At 34.8% G+C, this 27,084-nt stretch overlaps 4 protein-coding genes across 4 annotated transcripts; 3 read left to right on the forward strand and 1 right to left on the reverse strand.

Annotated features, from left to right (window-relative positions):
- Positions 1 to 1,636: 1,636 nt before the first annotated feature.
- Positions 1,637 to 2,626, forward strand: LOC121762236. The gene is made up of 6 exons (XM_042158051.1): positions 1,637 to 1,741; positions 1,825 to 1,887; positions 1,985 to 2,089; positions 2,176 to 2,241; positions 2,424 to 2,489; positions 2,595 to 2,626. Exons 1-6 carry the CDS (start codon positions 1,696 to 1,698, stop codon positions 2,624 to 2,626), a joined length of 378 nt encoding a protein of 125 aa, XP_042013985.1. The 5' UTR covers positions 1,637 to 1,695.
- A 5-nt stretch (positions 2,627 to 2,631) lies between these two features.
- LOC121762237 lies at positions 2,632 to 6,411 on the forward strand. The gene is made up of 11 exons (XM_042158053.1): positions 2,632 to 2,660; positions 2,818 to 3,632; positions 3,743 to 4,402; positions 4,514 to 4,636; positions 4,702 to 4,809; positions 4,890 to 4,973; positions 5,057 to 5,223; positions 5,304 to 5,484; positions 5,579 to 5,707; positions 5,792 to 5,935; positions 6,019 to 6,411. The coding sequence occupies exons 2-11, from the start codon at positions 3,024 to 3,026 to the stop codon at positions 6,409 to 6,411; spliced, it is 2,598 nt and encodes an 865-aa protein (XP_042013987.1). The 5' UTR covers positions 2,632 to 2,660; positions 2,818 to 3,023.
- A 1,072-nt stretch (positions 6,412 to 7,483) lies between these two features.
- Positions 7,484 to 10,155, reverse strand: LOC121762239 (protein FAR1-RELATED SEQUENCE 5-like). Its single transcript, XM_042158054.1, has 3 exons — positions 10,008 to 10,155; positions 9,075 to 9,807; positions 7,484 to 8,957 (listed from the first exon to the last, which is right to left on the reverse strand). The coding sequence occupies exons 1-3, from the start codon at positions 10,153 to 10,155 to the stop codon at positions 7,484 to 7,486; spliced, it is 2,355 nt and encodes a 784-aa protein (XP_042013988.1).
- Positions 10,156 to 18,960: 8,805 nt separating this feature from the next.
- On the forward strand, positions 18,961 to 19,968 carry LOC121761230 (leucine-rich repeat extensin-like protein 3). The gene is made up of 2 exons (XM_042156857.1): positions 18,961 to 19,081; positions 19,253 to 19,968. Exons 1-2 carry the CDS (start codon positions 19,024 to 19,026, stop codon positions 19,828 to 19,830), a joined length of 636 nt encoding a protein of 211 aa, XP_042012791.1. The 5' UTR covers positions 18,961 to 19,023; the 3' UTR covers positions 19,831 to 19,968.
- The last annotated feature ends 7,116 nt before the right edge of the window (positions 19,969 to 27,084 follow it).

A 27,084-nucleotide genomic window follows, 5' to 3' on the forward strand; every position in this document is an offset into this window, starting at 1 on the left:
TATTCTGATTTTACATCACTCTTGTTAACAAAACACATCACTCTTATTCTGATTTTACTTCATTCTTGTTAACAAAACACATCACTCTTATTCTGATTTTACTTCACTCTTGTTTACAAAACGCATCACTCTTATTCTGATTTTACTTCACTCTTGTTTACAAAACGCATCACTCTTCTTGTGATTTTACTTCACTCTTGTTTACAAAACACATCACTCTTATTCTGATTTTACTTCACTCTTGTTTACAAAACACATCACTCTTATTCTGATTTTACTTCACTCTTGTTTACAAAACGCATCACTATCAGCATGGTATCTGAGAGTATAAAAGTTCTTAAAAATTCAATTAACATTCTGCCATGCAATGCAATCTCAACTAGTAATCACCATTCCAAATTCCAGAAACTTGAATATATGAACTTGCAATAGTATAACAATATAGTCCAAAATTCAACACGGTTTGGCATCAACTCAAAGTCAACTTGCAGTACACAACCATTTTCTCAAAAATCAAATCCGTAGTTGAATTGAATCAATCCCCAACCAACAATAGGGGAATACGTCGTATTCTGTGTAATACGCAGCCTCAGCGAGCTCCTAATATACGAAGCACGCCACATCCCCGAGCTCCGCGGCCGAATCGAGGTGATCCAAATGAAGCTCCGGCAGCTGCAATCCATCCTCGAGATCGCCGACGCCAGGCAGGAAATCGAAAAAGGAATCCACAACTGGATCGCCGAGACCAGAGAAGTCGCCTACGACATCGAAGATCTCCTCCTCGTAGTCCTTTCCCCCTCCTCTTCCTCCTCCGCCAGCCGCAGAAGGTAAACCGGCCTATTCAGAGAAGCCACCAGCCTCCGCAGCCTGGAGACTAAAATCCAGCTCATCGAAGCTAAGGTTTCCGCTCTCGAATCCGATCTGCGCGTCAGGAACATTAGGCCGCACCAGAGAAGAAGCCCCAACCCGATCGCGCGGAGACGACTTCAGCAGAGGAGGACCTGATTTTGGTATCAAGCTTTTACAAAATTACCATAATACCCACACCTTGTTATTATGGAGTAAATTTGTGATTGAAGGAACTAATTTCTCATTAAATTAGAAAACTACATGTATTAATATTAGCCCTTGATTTTCTTGATCTTGTGGCTATGATTTGTTCTCTAGTTATTTGGTTAAGGGGTGTTTGCCATAGATCACTACCATATATATATATATATATATATATATATATATATATATATATATATATATATATATATATATATATATATATATATATAGAGTTGCATTCTAGGTACACTATATATTAAGTGTTAAGCACAAGCTTAATTTGGGACATTGGATCATAAGGATAAACGGCTGAGATTAGAGCTTGAGAATGCAGACGGTCGTCATTACATGATGGCGTTTTTGGTCATTAAAGGGTATATGCGTCCCATTGGAATTAAATAGCAGTTACTGATTTAGGAAATTATATGATATGCAGACATCATGGAGAGAAATTTTGTCTGCACTAATTCAGTTCCCAAGATTATCAAAATTTTCGCACCCATATCATTACTCCTTTTGAATATGTGTAGAATTAGATATAAATCTTTTCAATTCTAATCAACATTACTTCAAATCACACTCATTCCTTCTTCTCTTTATCTTCACTCTTTTTTCTGTCACTCTGATACCTATCACCAAGTAATGACTCCAACACAAAGCAAGGGCGGTGTGGCTGACTCGACTGACGGTGGGTTGCTGTTTTGATAGTTTGCATGTCTAGTTGCTGCTCTGATTTCCATTCTTCTGACAATTTTTTGGTTTTTGATTCAGCACGCCGACGTAGAGGGGATGAAGAACCGAAAGCTGTTTCTCCGAACTCTTTAGCGGGAAAAGGTTTTTTATGCAAAATCATTGTTTATTATTTTACTCATAGTCATATATTGCACATTGATCTTACAATTTTCTGTTTCTTTTCTTCACAATGAACAAGGAGGTGGTGCTCCCGGTGCTACCAAGAAATCTGATGTAATACCAAACTTTTCTTCTAGAAACACTGTTGCTACTCAAAATAATGGAAAATCGTCGGCAAAAACATGTATTAGAGAACCTGTTTTGTTATTTTCGAAATATTGGTGTGCATTTTAGTCATTTAGATTTATTTTCTTGTGTTTTAACTGGTAGGGAATGGTGGTGAAGCTAAAGGAAAAGAACAGGCGAAGGCTACATGGAGATCTTCGTCAAAACTTGGTATTAAATATCTTAGAGTTTAATTAGGAAGATTTTCATCTCAAATATATATCAGGGTGTGTCGTTGATAGAAAATATGAAACCCATAGGATGTGATTGATACTATGTAATGATGTATATAATATATGTATAATGATGTTTGTGATCTATGATGTTTAGTCCTTTAACATTGTTGGTTTTAGTCCTTGGTGGGAAAGGCAAAGGAAAAGAGAAAGTGGATGACGATTACAAAGCTCCTGCAGCATCAGGTATGGAAGAGAATGATCATATATTATCAGTGTTTACATATGTAATGATGACATGTGGTGTATGTGTTGATATCCATGTTTGCTATCATTATCGTACTGAAATAGATGTAGGTGGTGAATCCAAAGGAAAAGAGTAAGTAGCTGATTTGGGTCAAGCAACTGAATCAACAGGTATGGAAATGGAAGAGTGGTGATCAATCTAAGTGTGTGTAATGAGCATGTGTGGATTGTATAATGATCACACGTAGGACTATTTAATGATCAGATTCGTATCTGCACTGATATGTATAGGTGATTAACATTTATTTTTCGTATTTCTTGATTCTAGAAAACAAGCGCAAGAGGACTTTGAATGGTGTAGATTCACCGCGAAGCCTCGTAAAGGAAAAACTGGCAAGGAAAATAATCATCAAAGCAGTGAATTGGGGTCAAGATTCCACAAGAAATGGGCCTACTGAGCAAGCACCTAGAGGGCAACCATCAGTTGTGCCGGCTGTTCCTAATCCTACTGATGAGGTTGAAGTAGTGAACAGAATGAAGCTAAGACGATCTCCAAAATTCCTAGTAGAGATGATGGAGTTGTTGAACGAGAACCAGCTACAGGCTGTTCGAGACATGGGATTTGGACATCTAATACACTTTAACATCACTTCGATACCGTCGCAACTAGCTTACTGGCTTCTATACAACTTTGACCCCATAACCTGCAGTGTGAAGGTGAGAGGTCAAAGAGTCCACTTAACTGAGGAGGACGTCCACATGACGATGGGGTTCCCAAGGGGAGAAATAATGATTGTGAGGTCGACTAGGCAGGATAATCAAATGATGTTAGATGAGATTGCAAGTGTCGGATATAGGAATAGATACAATATGTTGCCTAAGTTTCTGCAGACTCAAATGCTTAAAGATGAGGATGGTGGGTTATGGTTTAGGAGGCTATTCCTAATTCTGACGGAGACGCATTTGATAGAACCTTCAGCTGATGGTTACTGCAAGACTAAGCTTCTTGGTGTGTTAGCCGATGTCACACATGTGAGAAACTATAATTGGTGTGCATACGTCCTTGATGTACTTGTTATGGCCCAACGAAATTGGATGGACAACCCAGACACACCATTCACTGGACCAATTGTCTTTCTGATGGTATTTAACTTTGCTCTGATTTCAAATGTTACTACATCTCTTTTTGGATGTGTAATCATTTATTTATGGAATGATGTAGTAAATAATGATGCTTTTATTATTTCATGTAGTCCTACTACGTCGATCGCTTCATTATTGAAACACGAAAGGTTCGGCGTGCATTCCCATCCATAAAAGGTTGGAATTCCAAGCTGCTAAGGTTGAGGGAGAAACATGAGCTGGAATTGGGTGGATTTGGCTATGAGGTCTATGAAGCTAAGTATGATCCAAGCAGAGATAATGAGGTTGGATTGACGGTGGCGAAGAAAAAGAAGAAGAGGGCTATTGTTGTTGAGAGAGGAGAATCAGCTAAACCTAAAGGTGTTACTGAAAAGGGAGGGACATCGAACACCAAGGCAGATGATGCTGTTGATCATGCTACTGATGCGATGATGGCCTTGATGGAAGCTGCATCGAACGCCGCAAAGGCTATATCAAAGCTGCTTAGGAAGATGAGGGAGGCACCTGACGATGTCAAGGGCACTGGATGCTTCAAAATAGCTTCAACTGCTGCACTAAAGATGATTGGTTTCAAAGAATCTGAACTCATCAATGAACATGCAGATCCAATCGCATCGATGACACCGACAATGGAAGATGAAGACATTCAAAATCCAGCATGGATTGAGGCTGTTGAGCAGATGATGAAGGTGGTTGATGAGCGCGTTGCTCTGTGCAAAGATGATGACATCCCTACATTCGACTTGGGGCTTCGCTTCGCTTCGCAGGATGTTAGTTGATCACTATATCCTGCTATGAGAATATTTTTTGGCTAATCTAACGTCTGCCTGTAATGAACTAACTGTTATCTTCCGTTATTAACTGTGTGTCACGCATCTCAGGATGCAAACCAGCCGATCAATTCAATTGTCGAGGAACAAGTACCTGGCATGGAGCACACTTTACACACGGGGGGTGTTATAATATCTAGTGCAGTTCAAGATGTTTTACCAAATGAAGAGAAGGTAGTTTTGATGCTTTACATGTTCATAAAATCATGGCATAACGTCTACTTAATACATTTGTCTAGGATGACAGTGAGGAAGACAATACGCAATTGGCGCTCAACGTGGTTCATAATTTAATTGACGATTTTGATTTTGCGACGCCATATGTAAGCCCGCCTGGGAAACGTGAGGTGATGCCAGGTTTCTACCCAAAAAATGTTTAATTGTCTGAATGTTTTCGCTGACCAAGATATTTAACATTTTCTTATAGTTCACCACTAGTGGACTGCGAGACAGTAAAAAATCAGTGGGGCCATCTAGCCACAATGAAGCTATTGCCATCCAACATAAACAGGTTCAAGTTGTAATGATCTATTTCTAGTGTTGTGATGATCATGCAGTGCATATGTAATGAAGATCATTCATGAAAATGTACAGGAATTGTTAGTGAATGGTAGGATGGAAATGCGTTCCAAAGCTGAAAAGAAGATATCTCATGCATTGAGATCACCATACAACCAAAGAGCTATTAAATTGGGAAACACTTTAACTCCTACTGAAAGGGAAACATACTATTGGATTCTGAAGTGTCATGATGTCTACGAGTGAGTTTAATGCATTTATTTATCAAACCATCTGGAATTTTTTATGTACTGTATTTAATTTGAAATTAATATCACTACAGTGATGTGCTTGTATACGATGATGATGTGGTTGTTGTGACAAAGCTAGAGTTCTATTCTTTACTGCCACATACGTATGTGTCTTCGGGTGTGATTAGTGCATGGTGCTCATATCTAAACAACATGGAAGAATACAGGGGGCCATCGTCACCAAAAAGGCTATTCTTCACCTTATACCCTTGTGTAAGATCTTTATACTGCATAGTAATGTAAAATTTCTTATCATATACTGTTTGTGTAAAGTTGTGTCATTTGATATGTGGTAACAAACGTTCAGGCTAGCACAATTGTGTCACGCACTAATCCATGGGATGAGGGTGTGGCCACTCAGCTTGCGACGTTTGCGGCGAATTTAGATCACGAGGTGAAGCTAATCCCAAATTTCAAGTGGGCGGACATAGATATGGTATATAGATATCTGAAAAATTTGCAGATTTCAATGCGAATATACTACTTTTATGCTTAACATGTAGTCAATTTGTTGCATTAGGTATTCTTCCCAATTTGTGCACATGAACACTACTATGCGGTGTGCTTCTACTATGCTTCAAAAAGGGTTATTGTAATTGACAACTCAAGTAGCGGAGACTCTGACAACATCACAGTGAATTACGGTGTGATACCGGAAACCTTGGTACGCAATATTGATGAAAATGTATAATTAGTAATGTATGTTGTGTTGCTTTGTAATGAACTGTCAGCTGTTTATTTTTCTAGAGAACCTTTTTCTGGAAATATCTTGGAGGAGTTGGCTGCGTTCAGCAATCAAAAGCAGTTGAAAATTCTGCCATTGAAAGGCTGAAACTGAAATGGAGTACAAAAACTAACAAGGACGACAGTGGTGTGTATTTGATGAGACACCTTGAAACTTACATGGGTCAGAAAGGGTGTGAATGGACTTGTGGCCTATCAAAGAAGAGCAAAGGGGTGTTGCAGATATTGAGAGCCAAGTATTGTACTGCACTGATGCTGGCAGAAATAAATCACGAACACTTCAAGAATAAAGCCAAGGTAATACCATATTATGCAAATGCACTACAGACCGAGAAGATAGACGTGGAAAAGTTGATAGCCAACTATGCAAAAGAAGGAACGAATCTATTTAACTAATTCACCAGAGGTTTCATCATTTTAAGTAGTTTTGAGACTATGTTTCAGAAGTTTTCGCTACATTTTGAATAATCATTAATGACATTACACATGAGGTGTTTTTTTTCATATGACCTATATGAATTGATTATTTCTCATATTATTTGCCACTCATTTTTGTGTTATTCGTTGATATTTGCTTAGCTTTTTTATGTGATAGTTTAATGTTTTTGGTTTCCCATTCACAAGTTGACCCAACATTATCGTTAATAATGAATAATCAATTAGTCTGCAAGGTCTATATTAGGAAAATCTAAAAGTCAATCGGATATGGTGTCCATTATTTGTTCATGATTACGGAAGTTAAATGTCATTACGGTGCACGTCGTACTTATGACGTAAAAATAAACTTACGATGACTAAAAAATGACATTTGCATGCTTGGTTATGCATTTTTGTATTAAGAATGGGCTTTGCATAACACGAACTATAACAATTATAGTTGAAAGATTCTACTCCCTCCGCCCACAATTTATAGAGCCCTTTTGACTCGGCACGAGTTTTAAGAAATTATTTGACTTTGTGAAGAAAAGTAAAAGGAGAAAGTGAGGGGAATGTGAGACTCATTTAAAATATTGGTTTTATATAGGAATGTGAATGTAAAAAGTTGGTGGAATATGAGATTTGTACACTAAAGTGAAATAAAGTAAATGGTTCTGTAAATCATGGACAAACAAAAATGGCAAAATGGCATTTTAAATGGTGGACGGAGGGAGTATTCTTTTTACTCTTAATAGCTTATAATTTTACTCTTAGAAAAAACAAATCAACTGTGAAAGTCTTAATTTGTTGCAATAGAGCACGAATGATACTATTCAATGCATTAGCATGTCCAAAAAGCACCAGACACTAGAGAACTATGGTAGACTTAATTTCTGCATTAGAAACTAGGTGTTATATCATCAGTGACTGTACCTTGGTTCATAATATGAAAATATTTTAAAAAATTGTCATTAATGAAAAATCCGAAGTTCATCACAAGACTGCATGAAAACAAAAAGAACAGAAATGAACAAATGAACAATTACTGTTCTTAACTTTGAGACTTTCTACGACGTTTTTCTTTTCTTTGACTCTGGCGCAGCTCCTTTTCTTTTTCTTTGACTCTGGTGCAGTTCCGCGAGTCATGGTGCCCCATCTCTTTGCACTTTGCGCAACGACGTTGAGGTTTTTTTGACAGCTGAATGGCTTTCTCCTTCTTTGAAATCAACCTAGCTGCAGCAGTACTGCCGCAACCTTTTGTATTCACATATTCAGGAGGATGAACGTCGACTTCTTCCGGCTTCTCACAGCCATAAAAGCTCTCAATCATCTTCTTCTTGTCAAAGGCCGACATTACGACATCTCCACTGAACAAACCTTTTTTGGCATCATCAATGAGGGCAGTGGCAGCATGAATTTTTTCAATGTCGCTTTCCACGGCTTGCACCAACTCAAAAAAGGAAGAATACAACTTCTTTATCGCCATTTTCTTCTCATCTGCAAATGCGTATGTCATGTCCTCCTTAGATAAAACACCATGTGTAGCCTTCATTAGTGGTGTCTTCAACCATCGACCTCCAAATAAGGTGTCAGGGATCAGCTTCACGTGGTTGTTTTTAAGTATGAAAAATATGTGACTACATATCTTTCCAATCCTCTCAAACAATTTACAGCTGCATTGGTATGAATCGTCATCTGCACAGAATGTGACAGTCCATGTCTTCTCATATAGATCATCAACCTCGTAGTACTGAATATCGTCCTCCGTGGACATCCCTTTCATACCACAGTTAGAGGATGCGTCAGCCATCTCCTCTTGAATTGATTTGAAAGCATTCTCAGTGAAGATGGTCGAAGCATGTTTCTCAAATAACAACTTCGTCTTCAAAATGGGGATGGTTGTCGAGTCCAAGTAATCATGCTTCGCACTATTGTTTCTTTGGGCATCCAATGCATGATTGAAATTCATGATGAACTGAACAAGATTCGCTGTAGAATTGCCGTATCTTTTGAAAAACATATTCTGTGATTCTGAAACGGAAGTTGTTTTTATCAATGAACTCATTGGGAAGTCCCTAAAGTAAGCAGGGACCCACATTTTTCTTGTTGCAAACATTTTTCTAAACCAACCTACACCCGTCAACCCATATTTGTTCATGACTTCATTCCACGCAGCTTCAAACTCGTGAGGTTCTATCAACTCTGACCAAACACAAGAATTTAATTCCTTCTTAAACCGTTCATCAGCTCTAAGATCCTTACCCACTTTATCAGCAAGCTTAACCATAATGTGCCACATACACCACCTGTGTCTAGTATTTGACATTACCTGCTCAATAGCACCTCTCATGGCTGGATCTTGATCGGTTATGATGAGCTTAGGAGCTGAACCCATACATTTAACAAATTGCTCGAACACCCAAGAGAACGATTCAGTACCTTCATTTGCTAACAAAGCAGCTGCAAATGTGATAGGCTTGCCATGGTTATCCTTGCCTGTGAACGGTGCAAAAATCATGCGATACCTGCAATGGAAATTAAGACATCATTACTAAGATATCCAAAACGTCATTACATTAGAAAGTTGCAATCATTACTCCTATAAGAACAGAATCATTGATAAAAATGTTTAGAAAAATTACCTGTTAGTCGAATATGTTGTATCAAAAGCGACGATATCACCAAACATGTGATAACTCATCTTCGAATAAGCATCACACCAAAATAGTCGCGTGAGTCTTTCTCCAGAATCTTTTTCGTATTCAAACGTAAATCCCTCGCAATTATCTTTCTTTTTCTGCATTTCATTTAGTAACATTTGAACATCAAATCCGTCGGCATACCTTCTGACATCACGCGTGAAATTCCTAACTTCACCAACAGTACATCCAACTGATTCGTATCCACCGAGCAGCTCCTTCAATAATCTATAACTAAGTGTAGGCCCAATATTTGCATTGGCACAATCAATTATAAATTTTTGATGCACTAAATCCAACGAACGATTCAACCTCATGAAGTGCTTATGTTCAGCTTGAACCATCTCATGGTTATGTCCTTCTACGAAATCATTAACAACATAACCCAACGAACCAGCAAATTTGAAGGAAATCCTTGCCGGACAACTGCACTTCTTCGTAGACCGTTTGCGTTTTGGAGTGAAACCTTCCTCATTAATTTTCCTTTCGCCTTCTCTCGAGCATACCATATAAAGCCAAGTGAACACATCACCTGACTTTTTAGAACCGTTTCTACGTGAATCAAATCCACCAAATCGAGCATAATTGTTGTAAAACTCAGTAGCGTCTTCCAATTTGAGAAATCTTTGGCCAATAAATGGTTTAATTTCGTCAGAGCAAACTGGCGTGTGTGTTCCTGTAATATATAGGTACCCAATCACAACATTGTCAATCTCCTAAAACTACTGCATCAGACGTACATATTAATATCATTAATATAGAGATGTAACATCATTTTAGCCAAATGAAAACTTTTCATAAATTGGTTTACACATAATTTATAAAAAGTTCAGTCAGAGAGACACTAAAACCATGTTTGTCGAGTTAACAAGTTACCTTCAGACTCAACTATGTCGTCAGTTATGGGTGATGAAGCATCGAAGGATATGTCTTCCGGAGATGACGGTGTATGATTGATTGGCATCTCGACAGGATAGTCTTGTATAGGTGCAACGTCTGACATGGGTGTCTGATTGATTGGCATCTCGACTAGATCGATTGGATTCAATTGTGCCGACGCTGCCATGGAGAAGACGAATCTTTTTCTGAAAAGCTAATCGTGTGGGATATTTGTGGTCTTGTTCATAAAAGATTATGAACATCAAAGTAATTAGTGTTGAATGAATTGATTGCAATTAACGTGATATGCAGTTTCCATAATAATCTCTCATCATAATAGCATGCAAATGATTACAAAGTCTAAACTAACCTTCTACGAAAATAACACACAAGATATCAGTTATTTAATTATTATTTTATGGTAATTGTTTGACCGTAGGATCACTAAATCCGAAGGTCTATATTAGGCCTGCGCTTAAGGAATAAAAGGGGTTTGGGATTGATCATCCTCCTATATATATATATATATATATATAGGGTCATGATCTATGGCAAATGCCCCTTAAACCTATAACTAGAGAACAAATCATAGCCACAAGATCAAAAAAATCAAGGGCTAGTATTAATTTTCGAATTTAAGGAGAAATTAGTTCCCTCCATCATAAATTTACTCCATAATAACAAAGCGGGGGTATTATGGTCATTGCATAGCTAAAATCAAGTTTGAGAAGAGTGGCGACGAGCTTGTCGGCGGGGGATGCAGCAGCAGATGTAGGCATGGCGATAGGAGCGGGGACGGATATTGCAATAGAGGCAGTCGATTACGTGCTGATGAGAAGCAGCTTGGAAGACGTGATCACGGCTATGGATCTGTCGAGGAAGACGCTGCATCAGAATAGTTCGTGATAATCTCACGCAACTGTAGAAGAAGAGGCGAGAGATGAGGAAAGATCGATCATCTGTGGATAAATCTGGCGATGCTATGATATGTGAATGGATTTGATTGAGGTGTCTGATGTTCTTGCGCGCGATGTAATTCTTGAGTTGGCTTTCAATCGTTTGCGGCGATTTGAGTTGTGGTGGAACTGCCAAAGTCTTTGGAGAATGAGAAATATAGTAGTGATAAGTGACGAATAGGCATTGGTCATTTTATTTTATAAATATAAAATTGAAATTTACTCAGCCTTGTTGTGCCTCAAATTTAATATATCTAGTCAAAAAATTCATCAAGTTTGGATTTGTTTTTTCATGCAATTGTATCTGTTATGTGAACATGAGTTGAATGACGTCGATTGTCGACTCTTTATGGAAAACAAACTGACAAAACACATCATTCTTAGCATTATCTTACTTCACTGTTGTTTACAAAACACATCACTCTTAACATGATTTTACTTCACTGTTGTTAACAAAACACATCACTCTTAGCATTATCTTATTTCACTGTTGTTTACAAAACACGTAACTCTTAGCATGATTTTACTTCACTCTTGTTTACAAAACACATCACTCTTAGCATGATTTTACTTCACTCTTGTTTACAAAACACATCACTCTTAGCATGATTTTACTTCACTCTTGTTTACAAAACACATCACTCTTATTATGATTTTACTTCACTCTTGTTCACAAAATACATCACTCTTGTTTACAAAACACATCACTCTTAGCATGATTTTACTTTACTGTTATTATGATTTTACTTCACTTTTGTTTACAAAACACATCACTCTTGTTTACAAATCACATCATTCTTATCATGATTTTACTTCACTCTTGTTTACAAAACACATCACTCTTAGCATGATTTTACTTCACTCTTATTTACAAAACACATCACTCTTGTTTACAAAACGCATCACTATTAGCATGATTTTACTTCACCATTGTTTACAAAACATATCACTATTAGCATGATTTTACTTAGAATATGAACTTGGGTAAATATGAAGAGAATGACATGCAGACATTAATCAACTAATCGATGATTAAGCAGATGAATGACGAGATGAATCCAGATCTACTAAAACTCCAAACCATACTCAAGAGTTTAACAGTCGCAGAGTATCGTGTACTTATATATATGGCTGATCCCGTATTAAAATACCACAACAGAGAGGCTCTAGAAATGTTAAATCAAAAACTATGCTTAATAATTGAGGACTCTACAACTCGACATCCATGAGAGCTGCAAGCCGACTTCACCCTGCAAATACAACTCGACCTCCCCACTTCAACCCAAATACCTGTACAATATCCATGGTAACCTATAATAAGAAATCTGTGCTCACTTCGTTCCAACATACGAATACGTAGACACAGTTGCGTTATCGAAAACCACCGTCGCATTATTCCTAGCGTTGAACTCCACAACAGCCTAATAAACCAGCACCCCGCCGCCCTGGCCCGCTCCGACGGCCGGTGCACTGATCCCGTCGAATGTTACCATCGCTCCGATGAGCAGGCATAAAATCCCAGCCGTCCATCCCAATGAACCAAATGCAAATGGAAGGCCCAGCAACGTCAGAGCTACGATCGACGTCGACAAGTGGTACCCGCAGTGTATCCACGATCCTACAATTATTTTATTTTAATTTAACTATCACCAAATCCACAATCTTAATCATTCTCTAATAATGCAAAATATTGAGAACAAACTTGTTTGATCACCTCTGGATTTCAGAACAAATTGTGCACCGGCGTCTACCGCCTTTTCGCCGGCGACAGCAAGATGTATGTCGTCATTAACCTCTGCAGCAGTTGGTCGGACACCTCCCATGTTTGAGCTCAGCGGCAAATGATGGGGAGAGGAGGAAGAGAGGGGAGAGGAAAAGAATTGTGAATAGAAGCCCCATTTTTTCTGAAATTGGAGTTGGAAATTTGAAGGAGACGTTGGAGTTGAATATAGTTTCCAAAAATGCCCTTGTTAATTACATTTTTATTTAAAATATGTAAAAATAGTTAAGCCATAAGATTAATTTGAAGTATTAAGATGTGTGGCTGAGATTTGTTCTCTAGTTATACACTTAAAATTAGTTATATCTTGATCACTAACCTATATATATATATATAGAGAGAGAGTTGTGATCAATGTCGAACCAATTTTAAAGACCGAACTAGAGACCAAATCTGGGCCATTAGATCTAATTTTTTTGATGAGATGTGCTGCTGTGTAAAATTTTCGGTCTTCATTACAAGCCCATTTTACTTCATTGTATAGGTTTATTACTTCATTACGTACGTAATACCTTGAAACTACAACATGTTTTTACTTTCTTCCAGTAGGTTTTGAAATGATTCAACATATGTTTCATTTGAATTCATTGACCTGAGTTTTTACTTTATTTACATTAAAAAATGCAATTTATTCAAGTGCGTTTATTACTTCATTCAGAAACGTTATTACTTCATTGGATAATGTTTTTACTTCATTCCAGTAGGACTTCAAATGCTTCTACACATACTTCATTCCAATAATTTATTACATCATTCCATGTGTTTATTACACCATATGAGCGTTGTGGCGGTGGTGATAGATATAGTAGAGAGAAAGAACGGCACGCGACGGCGAAACCGCATTTACGTACTGGAATGAAGTAATAATCCTACTGGAATGAAGTAAAAACCTACTGGAATGAAGTAAAAACCTACTGGAATGAAGTTAAACCTTCGTAACATATTAGTATGACTTATTTACCTTCGGATGAATTAAAATAGGCTCATGATGAAGGCGAAAATAATTCATAAATTTGTGCCTCTCATCCATAAAAAACTAGATCTAAAAACCCTAATTTGGTATGGTTCAGTGGTTCGGTCTTTAAGAGTGAATTTGTGAATAATGGAACTATATATATATATATATATATATATATATATATATATATATATATATATATATATATATATAATTGATAACTCTTTGAGCTTACATACATATTTATATAGCTATATCGTGACTCTCTTCTATAATAAATTGATAATCCGAGACTTGGACGTTGAGCCACGGGCAGGAGGTGGAACGTATAATTGTGGCGGGCTTGATGTGGCGTCGTTGGGCTGTCCAAGGACCACCACTTTTTCTCTTCCAACTTGTAAAACTCTTAATGAACCACATGATTCGACCAAACAACGCACATAGCTTAAGAGATCGGAGTCATAGGCACAATCCTCTATATCAATAACCAACTCCAAATGTTGTATATTGACAAAAACAACCCCTAACCACGTATGAGGAAAAATATCCATCTGCAAATTAAAATTAAAATCAGATACAATAATATTTGATATTAATACACAAACACATAAACACAATGAAAATAAAGATTACTTACATCAGACGTAGTTGATAGACGCATTAGTTGAAGCTGGTTACATATGAAAGATGGAATTCTTTCAAGGAAGTCAGCAAGTATGAGTTGAAGATCACTTTCTTGAAAATCGAGGTTGGTAAGCTTCGGAATATTACAAAGTTGGAAGTCACATCCACTCCTCGAATCACAGAGCTTCAAAGAAACCAGGTCAATCGCGTCGCAAATCACAATGGATTCAACTTCCACAATGCCAGATAAGTTTACACACTTTAGTTTTGTAACTGGAAGTTTTAGAAACGGAAACTCATGACGATGCTGGTGCACATTATCTAAATAAATTAGATCAGCTTTCTTAGTTAGGACAAAATCGAACCACTTCTCAAAATTTCCACCGTCACCTTTATAATGATCGGACATGTCTACCACCAACTATTTTATCCAACTGCCTCTATGAAAGTCCAAGACATGATCGACCATACCTACGTAATTTGATAAATTGTGAATCCCACATCTATATTTTGGAAAATCGAGGTGATCAACTAGTGATGGAGATGTCGCCAGCAAGTCGATAGTACGCTAGTTGAAGTAGCTTCTTTGATGTTCAGCCTGGAAATTATAGATATCAGAATATCATTTGACAATTTGCTAATTCTATCTTCACGCACCATTTGCAGTATTTCACATATTATAAATAATCTATCCAATAAAAAATAAGAACAAGGAAAACGAGACTAGACATATGCATAAATGATAAATATTCAAGGATTGATTGAGTAAACGAACCTTGTGCATTCTTCGTCTACTTTCCGTCATAGCTTGAATCTAGCGATTAAAAAGTATGCAACAAGACTTTTATAGATACATGGCAACCCTTTCACATGGAAAAGATAATCTTAATACAATAATTAATAAATTAAATAATAGAGTACATAAAATAAAATAAAATATTAGAGTACATAAAATAAAATAATATTAATACAATAATTAACAAATTTAAAATAAAAATAATCGGATGTTCAAAAACTAAGTCCTAACTGAAATAGGATTTTGATACCGCATTAGGCATGCTATGTATTAGTACTTCATCTATTCCACGACTTACTTTCTTTTTTGGTTTGTCTCAACCATGATGACCATTACTTAAAATGGAAACACTTTTATTTCTACTTTATTCCATCTCTCTCACTTTACTCTTTCCACTTAACAAAAAAACAAAGTTGCATAAAATCCCGTGCCGACTAAGGAAGGGGTCATCTTTCTTGAAACGAAGGGAGTATTATTTAGCATTATCTTTAAGTGTAATCTATCATCATATCTATATTTATTAATTATTGGGATTGGATTTTATTTGATTCTTAATCTTGGATATCTCTCTATAATTTCTCTACCTATTCTCTTTCTTATTTTAATCTCAAAGCTATAACAATTAATTAACCCACTCTTTTAATCATACGATATAACATTAAATAATTTACCAAACTTAACTGCTCTTTATTTGATATATTAATTAATAGTTTAAATCATGGAAAATTGGAAATGTCTTATATATACCATTTTAAAGGAGGAATATACGATCAGAATTGGAAATTGACTATCACGCCGGTTACAATTTTTTTTAACATATTACTCAAAACATCCTAATTAAGATAATAAGAAAGAATATGTTTAGCTTAAGTAGTAGTATTTATGTGGAATGGAGCTGTGAAAGAGCCTACTCTTTCGGTTAGTTAAAAATAAAGACTTTGGTAAAGTAGGAGAGAAATAAAAAGAAAAATTGATTTAAACATTGTTAACAAAGTTAGAAATAAAGATGTTGGTGAAATAGGAGAGAAATAAAAAGAAAAAATTGATTGAAACATTGTTAATAAAGAATGAGTGAATATTGTTTAGGGACCGAAGGAGTATAAAGAATATGGAATACATCTAAGTTTATGTTGGATCATGGAATTAAAATGTGCCGTGTATGTTAGTTTTTGGTTGACTCATAATATTTTTAATGTGATGTGAACTTTGTTAACTCATAATATTTGAATGTGATGCAAATTTTGTGTGAGTGAATTCTCACTGCAGGTTATATATACCACATTTCTTCTCATTGGCGGACAAAAAAAGTAAATGTAGATCTGTTGGTGCTAAGTGGCTGGCACTTCATGGACGGACCGAAATAGAAAAACGAGACTCATATTCCCGAACGGAGGGAGTAGTTTCAAATATTATCATGACTCAGAAATTACAATGTTCAGAAGTTTGAGCAGGAGTTCATGTAATAGAAATCTAAGAGGTGAATGTTGAATGGTGTTGCTTAGGCAACATTAGGCACCTATGTCACACTTGTGACCTCTAGACTCTCTGTCGGGTGTTGTGACTAGATTTTGAGAAACTTGAAGAACTCCACGTGCGAAGAAATGTTAAGAAAAAAAAACAAATTCTTCATAGTTTAGAACTATAATCACATTCTGTTGTTGATGTAAAATCGACTCCTGAATTAAATATTCTTATCTGTTGTAACCCCTCTTGTTGGAATACATCTAATTTGCATGTTGGATCATGGAATTAAAATGTGTGGTGTATGTTAGTTTTTGGTTGACTCACTCTAAACCCTACTTGAATTGTATTTTTGATGAAAAATAGAAATCTTAAAAGGATTAATATGTATAGTAGAATTTAATATTTTTAATGAAAAACAGAAATCTTAAAAGGATTAATATGTATCGTGGAATTTAATAGAAAAGTGATTTTGAGAAAGATTAGTGTCTCTCAAGGGAAATCATAAAAATATATTTTATTTCTTCATCCTTAATAATTATCAAAGACTCCACACATATTTATAATTATAGGTGTTAGTACAAAAAAATCTCATAGCAAAGACTCCACACATTATTATCAAAGACTCCACACAATACTAAACAAATCAAATCCTAACAACTTATGGAAATAACTAATAAAAATAATACTAAACTATATTCTGGATTAATGGAGAAAATTAGAATGATGTAAGAAGATATCCCTTTAGGCATTAGCCGTTTATTAGACATACAACTTTGCTCAAGAAAAATCTTGTATCATACCTCCAAATACAATCAATATAGAAGTAATTGTTCTTAATTACTTGAAATTCACCTCATTTAGTTTTCCATATGTAATAACTACATTTTACAACAAATACATAAAGTTTCAATTGTTCTAATTTTTCCTACACATAGCAAGTTCTGTAAGTATGTCATTAATGTTACCTACGTGAAGTGATATAGACATCCAACTACGCGAAAAATCAAAACAATTAAAATTTCATTTATTTCATAATTGAATGTTACTTCATGTACAAAACAATAATTCCCTGAACTATGTGTACTGTATATTTTTCTACTTTAGGACCCTTAGAGTTAGGGCCGTTGTTCGTTGGGTCTTCGGTCGTCAGCTCCCGTGTCATAAGGCCACCAACTTCCTTGTTCTTCCGACTCTAGGTAGACATCAACCCTCATACGTGGTGTTACAGCTGCCCGAGCCTGGTCACGGCGACCCCTTTCTGAGGAGGCACCCCTCTCCTAAAGTTACTTGTCTAAACTGTATCCTATTTATATTAGTTACTTCACCTCCCATGATCAATAGTCCATCTAACATACTAACAGTATTTTCAATATGATCAGTCATTAAATTTAGGATTTTAGTCTAATTCTAAACAAGATTCAATCTTTTAGAATTTAAATTGTTAGTATTATACTTAATAAAATATGGAAAATTGCCAACTTGTCCCATTTATGGTCAACGCGCCAACCAATTGAAAATTTGAAATAATGGTTCATTTTAGGAAAAAAAGTCTTGAAAAGCAGCTGTGACATGAGTTTAGTTTATAGTAGTAATTTGACTTCCTACCAATAATTATGAATGTGCTCTGCATTAATTTTCATGATATAATCTCATCCTAGAACGTTAATTAAGCAAAATACAGGCCAAAACCAAGCCCAATTATTTGATAGTTGATACTCCACTTGATAGTGTAAAAGTATCTAATAGCACACCTCCAGTTTAGACTAAAGACCTTTCACTAATGAGGGTATTGTGATGCTTCGCCTTTGCCATTTGTGCTAGGCTCAACGACGGATTCTAGAAATGAAATTCGTGAAGTTGGATACATATAATTAAGTTGAAATGAAATGTAATATGCATATCCACTCCATATTATTTTGATTCACATTAAATATATGTAAAATTTACAGTCACGCATACTATATTATCCAGATCAATATTGGGATCTTGTCGCATACTAGCTTGAATTGACTTAGTCAATTGCTTATTGGTAGTGTATCTAATTCTTCATTTGCATTGTTTATTGCACATGCAACTAATCTATGCTACAAGTTGTAATATATCAACTTTGCCAAATTGCCTTTGAATTTTTCATGTAGTTGACCTAATTATTCTTTTTTTCCCAATTAAATATATGCAGCGGTGTTAATAATGGAATATTTTGTCATTTTTCATATACATCCAATAGAAGTATTTAATACTACTACTATTAAACAAAGCATTTAAAGTCAACTCGAAGAGAAGAAATTTCTTTGGTGCTTCCCCTCCCCTAATTTGCTTTTCATTTTATTTTGTAAATAGGAAAAATTTGACTTATAAATACACAAGTTGATCATAATCAAATCACTAGGCATTACTAATATTCAACTCTTCCTTTCCTTCACATATGTGCCACAATGGTCGGAGCACCAATTTCTTACTCCGGCAACCCACCTCAGCCTCCGCCCGCCGCCGGTATGTACCACCTACTAAACCATATGCTCTAATTCAAATTGAATTAAAATATTTCAATTCCAATTCCAATTCCAATTCCAATTCAAATTCAAATTCAATTTCTGTATATACCAACTATATTCGTAATCATTTATTATTAGTACTAATTTCATGTTTTCACTATATATGTAGCTACTAATCCGGCCACGTATCCCGACGCGACGGCGAGATACGCTGCGCCACCACCTCAAATATACGCCACACCGAGCGCGCCCATCTCGATGCTCCTCCCGTACGGCGGCCAAACGCCGCCTTACGGGGCCCCACCGCCGACATCCGCGCCTATCAATACGAGCAACCTCTATCCACCGAATCCACCGCCGACTTCGACTTATCCCTCCGCCGTCCCCTACCCGCCGTCGTCGGCCACAGCCCCGCCGCATTTTTTTCCTCTATACTCGACTGCTCCGAACAGCAACACATATCCACCCAATCCGGCGCCGACGCCTTTTCCGCCGCCGGCTTATACTTATCCATCCGCTGCCCCCTTTCCGCCGTCATCCGCCGCCTCGCCGCCGCTTCCTTTTCCTCCATGCTCGGCTGCTCCGAATCATAATAGATATCCTTCATCGAGTCAGCCGCCCTTTAGCGGTGGTTACCAGCTACCGACCGCCGGCGCTTACACTCCGGCGGTGTATATTTCTCCACAGCCGCCCGCCGGTTACGGTGCGCCGCCGCCAAATGGTGGTGTCTATCCTCCCCAATATTGAAGCTCAACCACAAAAATTTGAATTATCAAATATGTGATGGCATATCAAATTATTTTCCGTAAATTTATTTGGGCATACTTGTTTGTGGAATGATTTTGGAGTTATTGATTGATTCATAATTAATTATTGGGCTCGATATATCATAGTAATTAGTAATCTTGATTTTTTGTTAATAAATTTTAGTCAAGATCTCCTCTTATTTTCAGTATTCTATATAAGTGTTTTTTTAGAATAGAACTTTGAATTTTGGCAATTAAGTAGTAGTAGTAGTAGTAACTGATAAATTGGCGTTGGAAATTAAAGTTGAATTCATTCACCGATAAATTAGTGCAATTACATTTAATTGAAATAGAAAATTGCAAATTGCAATTAGACTTGGTATTCAATTGACTACCGTGATTGAAATTGTTTAGAAAATTAAAGAAAATTCAGGTTATTTTAGAAAGAAAAAAAAAGGATGGAGACAATTGCAAAGTACCGTTTTTTACTTTTCGGAGTGCATTTATAATTAGGATCCACTCTCACACCTAAGAGAAATCCAAATAATTTTTAAAAATAAATTTCTTATTTTAATTCTTAATTAGTACAAAAGAAACCTAATGCTGCACTAAGACCGTTTTTTATAGTGATGAAGGTCGCAGCTCACATCGAAAATAGAGGTGATGGATCGTTGTTGTTGACGTTCATGTGGATGACAGACGTAGAACAAAAGCAAATCACAACATAAAAATGTTGGAAAAATTGTCAATCCGTGATGTGATGATGTCAACACCCAACTTCAAAAATTGAATTTATTAAAGTTCTCCGTTCTTGTGGGCTGATGATTAAACTCTGTCGGAGTCCCAACTCCGTCTAAAATCCACTATTGAATATTTTTAGAAATTAAGACCAAGTAAAATTATTAATTTATAAGAAAAAAGTCAAACGAATTCCCAATAGATAAGTGATATTTTACAGCTAAGATCTCAAATTACATAAATCGTTTTTGACTTTTAAAGATCAATTATAGTTTATACTATACTTTTTGCATTAATTACAATAAAATCAGATACCATACATCCAACCAAGTTTAAAATAAAATAATTAAATTATGAAGTTTTAATTATTGTATCTAAGTGGTGAAGCCATAATTTTAAACTTACAATTCATAATTGTAAGGTATTTTCGATATCGTCATTTCCAAAAAATTGATACAACCTAAGTAGCAGAAACTATATCTGCTAAATCATACTCCCTTCGTCCCAATTAAGTTAGGGTATATTTTTTGGCGAGGAGATTAAGAAATTGTGTTGAATGAATAAATAAAAATAAAATAGAATATGAGAGAGAGAAAAGGTAGGCAAGATAACGGAGAGTAATGTAGGTGATTGAATAAAGTAGAGTGATCAGATGTTTGGTTTTTTGTCAAAAAATGAAATGACTCAACTTTGTTGGGATGTCCCAAAAAAGAATACGAATCAATTTAGGTGGGACGAAGGGAGTAGTGCAATACTATTTCGCAATCCTTTCTAATTATTTTTCGGCATAAAATTTTGTCAGTGAAATTCAATATAAATGATAAATAAATAGATTAAAAATCAATTTTGAATAATATATAGGATAAGTTCAAATTAATTAGAGAAGTCATAAAACTAAACAAAAGAATTTTATGAAACTAAGCAAACAATAAATATAAACAAATCGATCTGCATGAAACTTAGGAAATGAACAAAAGGTGCTTTCTTCTCATGATATAGGGATAATACTCTCTCGTGGGCGGACGCAGAAAAATATCCTAGTAGGGGTTGACTATATATATATGTCGTATAACCGCTATATATAGGAGTATTACTATATTTCGTTCGTTACATAAAAACAAACACTATTTTAATTTTTATTCATTCCGGAATAGTAAATATTCTTTTTATTTTTGTTAGTCCTCCACTAACAATATTTAAGTCATTTTCTTTCGATCTCTCTTTTATTTTACAAATTGCACATTAAAAACTCGTATCGTTTCAAAATTGTATACTTTTACACAACGAAAATAGTACATAAAAAATATTACACTATTAAAAATCACAAACACAGCAACTATAAAAATACATTAAACCCAAAACATTAAATCTATTGATAGGTTTATTATTTGTTAATATAGTACTCATCCGTCTCAGTAAATATGAAACATTTGTTTTTTATCATAAGATTTGATATAATGTTATTTTGTAAGTTAATGAAGAGAGATAAAAATAAGAGAGAGAAAAGTAGAAATAATGGTATTTTCATTATTAATGGAATAACTCAAAAAAGAAAATATTTTATTTTTGTTGGAACCTATAGAATACAGATTATTGGAAATAGGTTATGAATTTGGAAGGAAAATTAATACCCGTACTATGCAATTTGTGATTCCATCATAGTACATTTAATCTATTGAGAAAAAGAAAAATAAAAATATCATATGTATTTCATGATTTTATCTGTTGTATTGTTATGGAAAAGAATAGTAGCACTATTAATTTATAACAATAAATGAACAATAAAAAAAAGTCTTTTGCATTCAATAAATAACTTGACACAGTTTTTGAGACACTAGTAGTATTATTATATTATAAATTGAATCATCTTCTTCACAAATACTCAGCGGTCATTGTTGTCAATTTCTGTAGGCAGTTTATATTTTTAGATTTATTTCAGCCCTTTTATCATATAATTTTTTATGATTTAGTCTTCAAAGACACTTATTTTGTAAGGGCTATGGATGATTTTTCAAAAATATAAAAGAAGTTAGAAGTAAAAAAAACAAAAAAATTACATTTTGGGTGAGGGCTTAAGCCCCACCCTTCTCCTATGTGTGTCCACCCCTGTCTCTATGTAATGGAGCCGTATTCCCTTTAGATTTCTCATTAATTGTAGCCGAGTCATTTTTTCGGGGCGAAAAATAACTTTTTTTCTCACTTACTAGTACTTTACTTTCTTTTATTTTATTCTCTCTTCATCTCTATACCTTTTTTATTTTCTATTTTATTTCTCCTTTATTTAAATCACTTTTAATACAATTTCTTAAATTTTGTATCGATGCAGAAATACTCTACTTAGAGTGGTGTGAAGGACTATGTATTTTTGTTATATATAGCTAGTGGCGTTTCCTACACTTATATTCTGGCGGCTCATCAACAGACATGTACGTTGGTACAGCTCACGACATCGTGCAACCATGACTGGTGTAGTTAGTCTATAAACCTTACACATACCAATATTAGTTTTAAACGGTTTTCCGTAGGTTATTTTGTTTTATGTGAAGAAAAATAAAGGAAAAAGCGAGTGAAATATGAGACTCATTTAAAATATTACTTTTATATTAGATTATGATTGTAAAAAGTAGATAGAATGAGATGTCCGCATACTAAAACTGGAATAAAGTAATATGGTCATATAAATCGTCGACAACCCAAAAATAATTCTTAAATGTTGGACCGAGGGAGTAGTAATTTATTCATTTTTCTCAGAGTTATGCGAATTTGTTTTCAACAAACGAACAAGACTACTTCCTTCGTGCGCCAATAAATATCCCAATTTTGACCTATGCAGATTTTAAGAAATGTTTGATTTTATAAAAAAAGTGAGAAAAAAAGTTAGTGGAAGATGTGTCTTACTTTTATGTTTTAATTTTATAATAAAATGTGAGTGAAAAAAAAAGGAAAAATGGAACACGGACGGAGGGAGTATTATAATAACACCTCAATCAACCAAAAACCATAAATAATAATATTAATAGATGCATCATCAAGCATTAACAATCCAAAATCATATATTAAATGCATAACAAGTTCAATTATTAGGAGTAACATTTGTAATTTCAGTAGTGGAGGAGGAGGTGCTTCCAATCCTCCCCTAATTCGCTGGTTGTTTTCTTTTTCAAATAGGAAAATTTGCTACTTATATAAACAAGTTGATCATAATCAAATTACAGCATCCCTTCACATATGTGCCACCATGGTCGGAGCACCACTTTCTTACCCCGGCAACCAGCCTCAGCCTCCGCCCTCTGCCGGTATGTACCACCAACTAAACCATCTGCATTAATTCAGCATTCCAAATCTCTGAATTTCAATCAATCAATTACTACTAATATTCTGCTTTCATTATATATATATATATAGCTCCTCCGCAATCTCAGATGAACGCTACACCAAGTGCACCCATCTCGACGCCCCTTCCCTACCCAACACCGCCACCTATCAATACCATCTACCTTTATCAACCCAATCCGGCAACTTCTACTTATCCAGCCGCCGTTCCCTTCCCTCCGTCCTCAGCCGCTGCCCCACCGCCTCCTTTTCCTCCATACGCGTCTGCTCCTAATAATAATTACCCTCCTCCCTCGTCGGCTCAGCCTTTCCCGCCGTCGTCTTATCTTTCTTCACACCCGGAACCAACCAGTCCTCCGCCTCCAAGTGATTATCCAGGTATATATTTTAATCGAAATTCCCGATTGTTATACTCCACCTACAATAAGAGTCTATTTTTATTTCCGAAAGTTACACATGCAAAATGTGGCTCAATTTTAGTTCCGTATCAAAAAAGTATCCATAATATGTTTAGATTGGAAAATATTTTTTCTCTAGTTCTTTATCACTTTATTATAAATATTTCCTCTGTCTCTTAAAAATAATAAATTTTGAAATAGCACGTATTTTATTAGTGTTAGTAGATAGTGAAGTCTACAAAATATTTAATTGTTAATTTTATTAGCATAAGTTGCAGATGAAATGGTATGCATGTGTAACATGTTTTTAAAAATTTTCCAATGTTAGAATTTGCATAATTTTAAAGAACATAGGATAATAGGTTTCACCTTTTATTAATTCAATTCACTTACATGAATCTAAAATATAAAAATATGATATATATTCATTTTATTAGTATAAATCTAAAATATAAAAATGTGATATATATTCTACTGATATTTTCAATACACCTTTCTTTAAAAAAAATTAAAGTCGTGTCAATTTAAAAGGGGACTTATTCCGGAGGGACTACATTTTACGCAATAAATTGTGTAAAATGATAGTACTATAATTCGTGAATATATTAGTAGTAGTGGTATTTAAAAATCTACTAATACAATAGTATATAATTCGTGAATATAGTTGGCAACATTATATTTGTCGGCAGTTCCCAGTCACCGTCGACCACCGGCGATCACCCGCCGCGGGGTTATCTTTCTTCACAACTCCAACCAATCAATTCTCCGCCTCCAAGTGGTTATGCAGGTATATATTGCAGTCGAATTTTCTGAATTATGGATAGTAGATTGCAAAATTAGTAGTATATATATATATTTTTAAGATTAAAACATTTCTTAATTTAATAACTAAAATTTAATTTACACGTGAAGCAAGGATATTTTGTAGTTATTAAATTAAGAGATGGAGTATTTTTATCTTAAAAATATACTAGTAGTGCTAATTTTGTAGTGAGCCATAGTACTTGCAATGGTAGAAACACATATAGAAGCAAGGATAGATTTAAGTAACTTTTTATTCGTATAATATTATTAAATTTTTGGTACCTTATTTGATTTCATGAAAGCCTCTATAATCATAATAACACGTATGAAATTTATTATCTCAAAATATAGAATGTATAGCCTATACGAAATTTTTTATTTGTATTACATGTATAACACATTAATGTTTCCCTCTATAAACAAAAAGTTTCTAAAATCACCATTTTTTTATTTAAACATTTCCAATCATTTATGTTGTGAAGCTGATGATAATGTTACCAAATAAATCTGCAGGCGCTTGGAACTATTATCCACATAATATAAATACAAGCCAAGCGCCGCCGCCGCCTGCCGGTGATGGTGTTTACAGTATGCCGCCACCCAATGGCGGTGTCTATCCGCCCCAATATTAAAGCTCAGCCACCTCAAAATTTTGAATATGCATCTTTCAGCAAGTTGGTTTTTTTATATTATGAAATTTGTGATATCAGCATTTTCAGCAAATTTTCATGATCAGTGTGTTTATGGAAAGATTTTGTAGTTTATCATCAATGGTTTCCGCTTTAACTTTTAGTTACTGATTTATAATTAATTTGGCTCGATATTTCATACTACCATACTAAGTAGTCTTAATACGAAATGAAATGACATTAGTTCGAATGCAAAATTGATAATACTACTCGCTTCATTAAAGAGAGGAATTTATTATAAATAGGTAGAGATTAACTTTGGTGGTGAATGACATAAGAAATGGAAAAATCAGAATATAATTTATAGATAATACAATACATATTTGAAAGTTCACATACATTATAAATAGATAGAGATTACCGAATTCTTGTATTGTACTATGAAATATTCAATTCATAAATTAGTGCAATTGAAATAGAAAAAGGATGAGACCAAGTTCCATTTTTCTAGTATGCATTTATAATGGCAGAAATAGAACTTGTCAGATCGGATACAACGAAGAAAGTCGTCTCTAACATCGGAAGATAAAAGCTAAGTGACAGGCTTTTATTGCTATTGCTGATGATGGTGGGTCAGGTTGCTTTCTCTTAGACCCACCATTGCATATTTGTAAAAATTGAGAACTAAGATTTTTTTACAAAAAGCTCAAACGAATTCCCAATAAATAAGTGATAATTATAGCTAATTTGATCTCAAATTGCATAAATCCTTTTAACTTTTAAAGCTCAGTTATAGTTTACATTCTTTTTTGCATTTGATTATTAAAATCAGATACATTTAAAAGATGTTGGTCTCTAAAATCATGAACTTTGCCCAAAATTTAGTATTTCCCATAAACTTTAAAATTGATTTAGAATATCACAAACTTTGCACTTTGTTTGGTATTTCACAAACTGACCCAAATAAGATATTTTTATCAAAATCTTATTTTACGTGAGCAATCGTGATACGTTTTATGATATTTTAAACCACTTTTTAAGTTCATAACAAGTAGGATAAAAAGTCACGTAGAAAGCGACGTTAATTTAATTGTGTTAAGTATGATTAAAAAACCTCGTAAGTTAGTCAAATATGATGATAAACATGCTGTGGGAAATACCAAACAAAATACAAAGTTTGTAATATTCTAAACCAATTTTAAAGTTGATGAAAAATAATAAATTTTGGACAAAGTTCGTGATTTTAAATATCAATATCCCTACGTTTAAAAAGAACTTAAGAAATAGTAAAATATTGATAGTGTAGTAGTACTAAATAACTCCAATTACAAAAAACAAATTCATTGAATTGAA

The sequence above is a fragment of the Salvia splendens genome, chromosome 13 (assembly GCF_004379255.2).
Source record: "Salvia splendens isolate huo1 chromosome 13, SspV2, whole genome shotgun sequence".
NCBI classification, from domain to species: Eukaryota; Viridiplantae; Streptophyta; class Magnoliopsida; order Lamiales; family Lamiaceae; genus Salvia; species Salvia splendens.

What these genes read in the sequence shown, in the direction of transcription:
- LOC121762236 (XM_042158051.1), top strand. Translation starts at nt 1,696, where the DNA reads ATGACTCCAACACAAAGCAAGGGCGGTGTGGCTGACTCGACTGACG. An exon ending in GAACTCTTTAGCGGGAAAAG is followed by an intron (nt 1,888 to 1,984) that starts GTTTTTTATGCA and finishes ACAATGAACAAG; the next exon opens with GAGGTGGTGCTCCCGGTGCT. An exon ending in GAGATCTTCGTCAAAACTTG is followed by an intron (nt 2,242 to 2,423) that starts GTATTAAATATC and finishes TGTTGGTTTTAG; the next exon opens with TCCTTGGTGGGAAAGGCAAA.
- LOC121762237 (XM_042158053.1), top strand. Translation starts at nt 3,024, where the DNA reads ATGAAGCTAAGACGATCTCCAAAATTCCTAGTAGAGATGATGGAGTTG. An exon ending in TTGCCATCCAACATAAACAG is followed by an intron (nt 4,974 to 5,056) that starts GTTCAAGTTGTA and finishes GAAAATGTACAG; the next exon opens with GAATTGTTAGTGAATGGTAG. An exon ending in GTGTGATACCGGAAACCTTG is followed by an intron (nt 5,936 to 6,018) that starts GTACGCAATATT and finishes TTATTTTTCTAG; the next exon opens with AGAACCTTTTTCTGGAAATA.
- LOC121762239 (XM_042158054.1), bottom strand. Translation starts at nt 10,155, where the DNA reads ATGCCAATCAATCAGACACCCATGTCAGACGTTGCACCTATACAAGAC. An exon ending in CGACATAGTTGAGTCTGAAG is followed by an intron (nt 9,808 to 10,007) that starts GTAACTTGTTAA and finishes TATATATTACAG; the next exon opens with GAACACACACGCCAGTTTGC. An exon ending in ACAACATATTCGACTAACAG is followed by an intron (nt 8,958 to 9,074) that starts GTAATTTTTCTA and finishes TTTCCATTGCAG; the next exon opens with GTATCGCATGATTTTTGCAC.
- LOC121761230 (XM_042156857.1), top strand. Translation starts at nt 19,024, where the DNA reads ATGGTCGGAGCACCAATTTCTTACTCCGGCAACCCACCTCAGCCTCCG. An exon ending in TCAGCCTCCGCCCGCCGCCG is followed by an intron (nt 19,082 to 19,252) that starts GTATGTACCACC and finishes CTATATATGTAG; the next exon opens with CTACTAATCCGGCCACGTAT.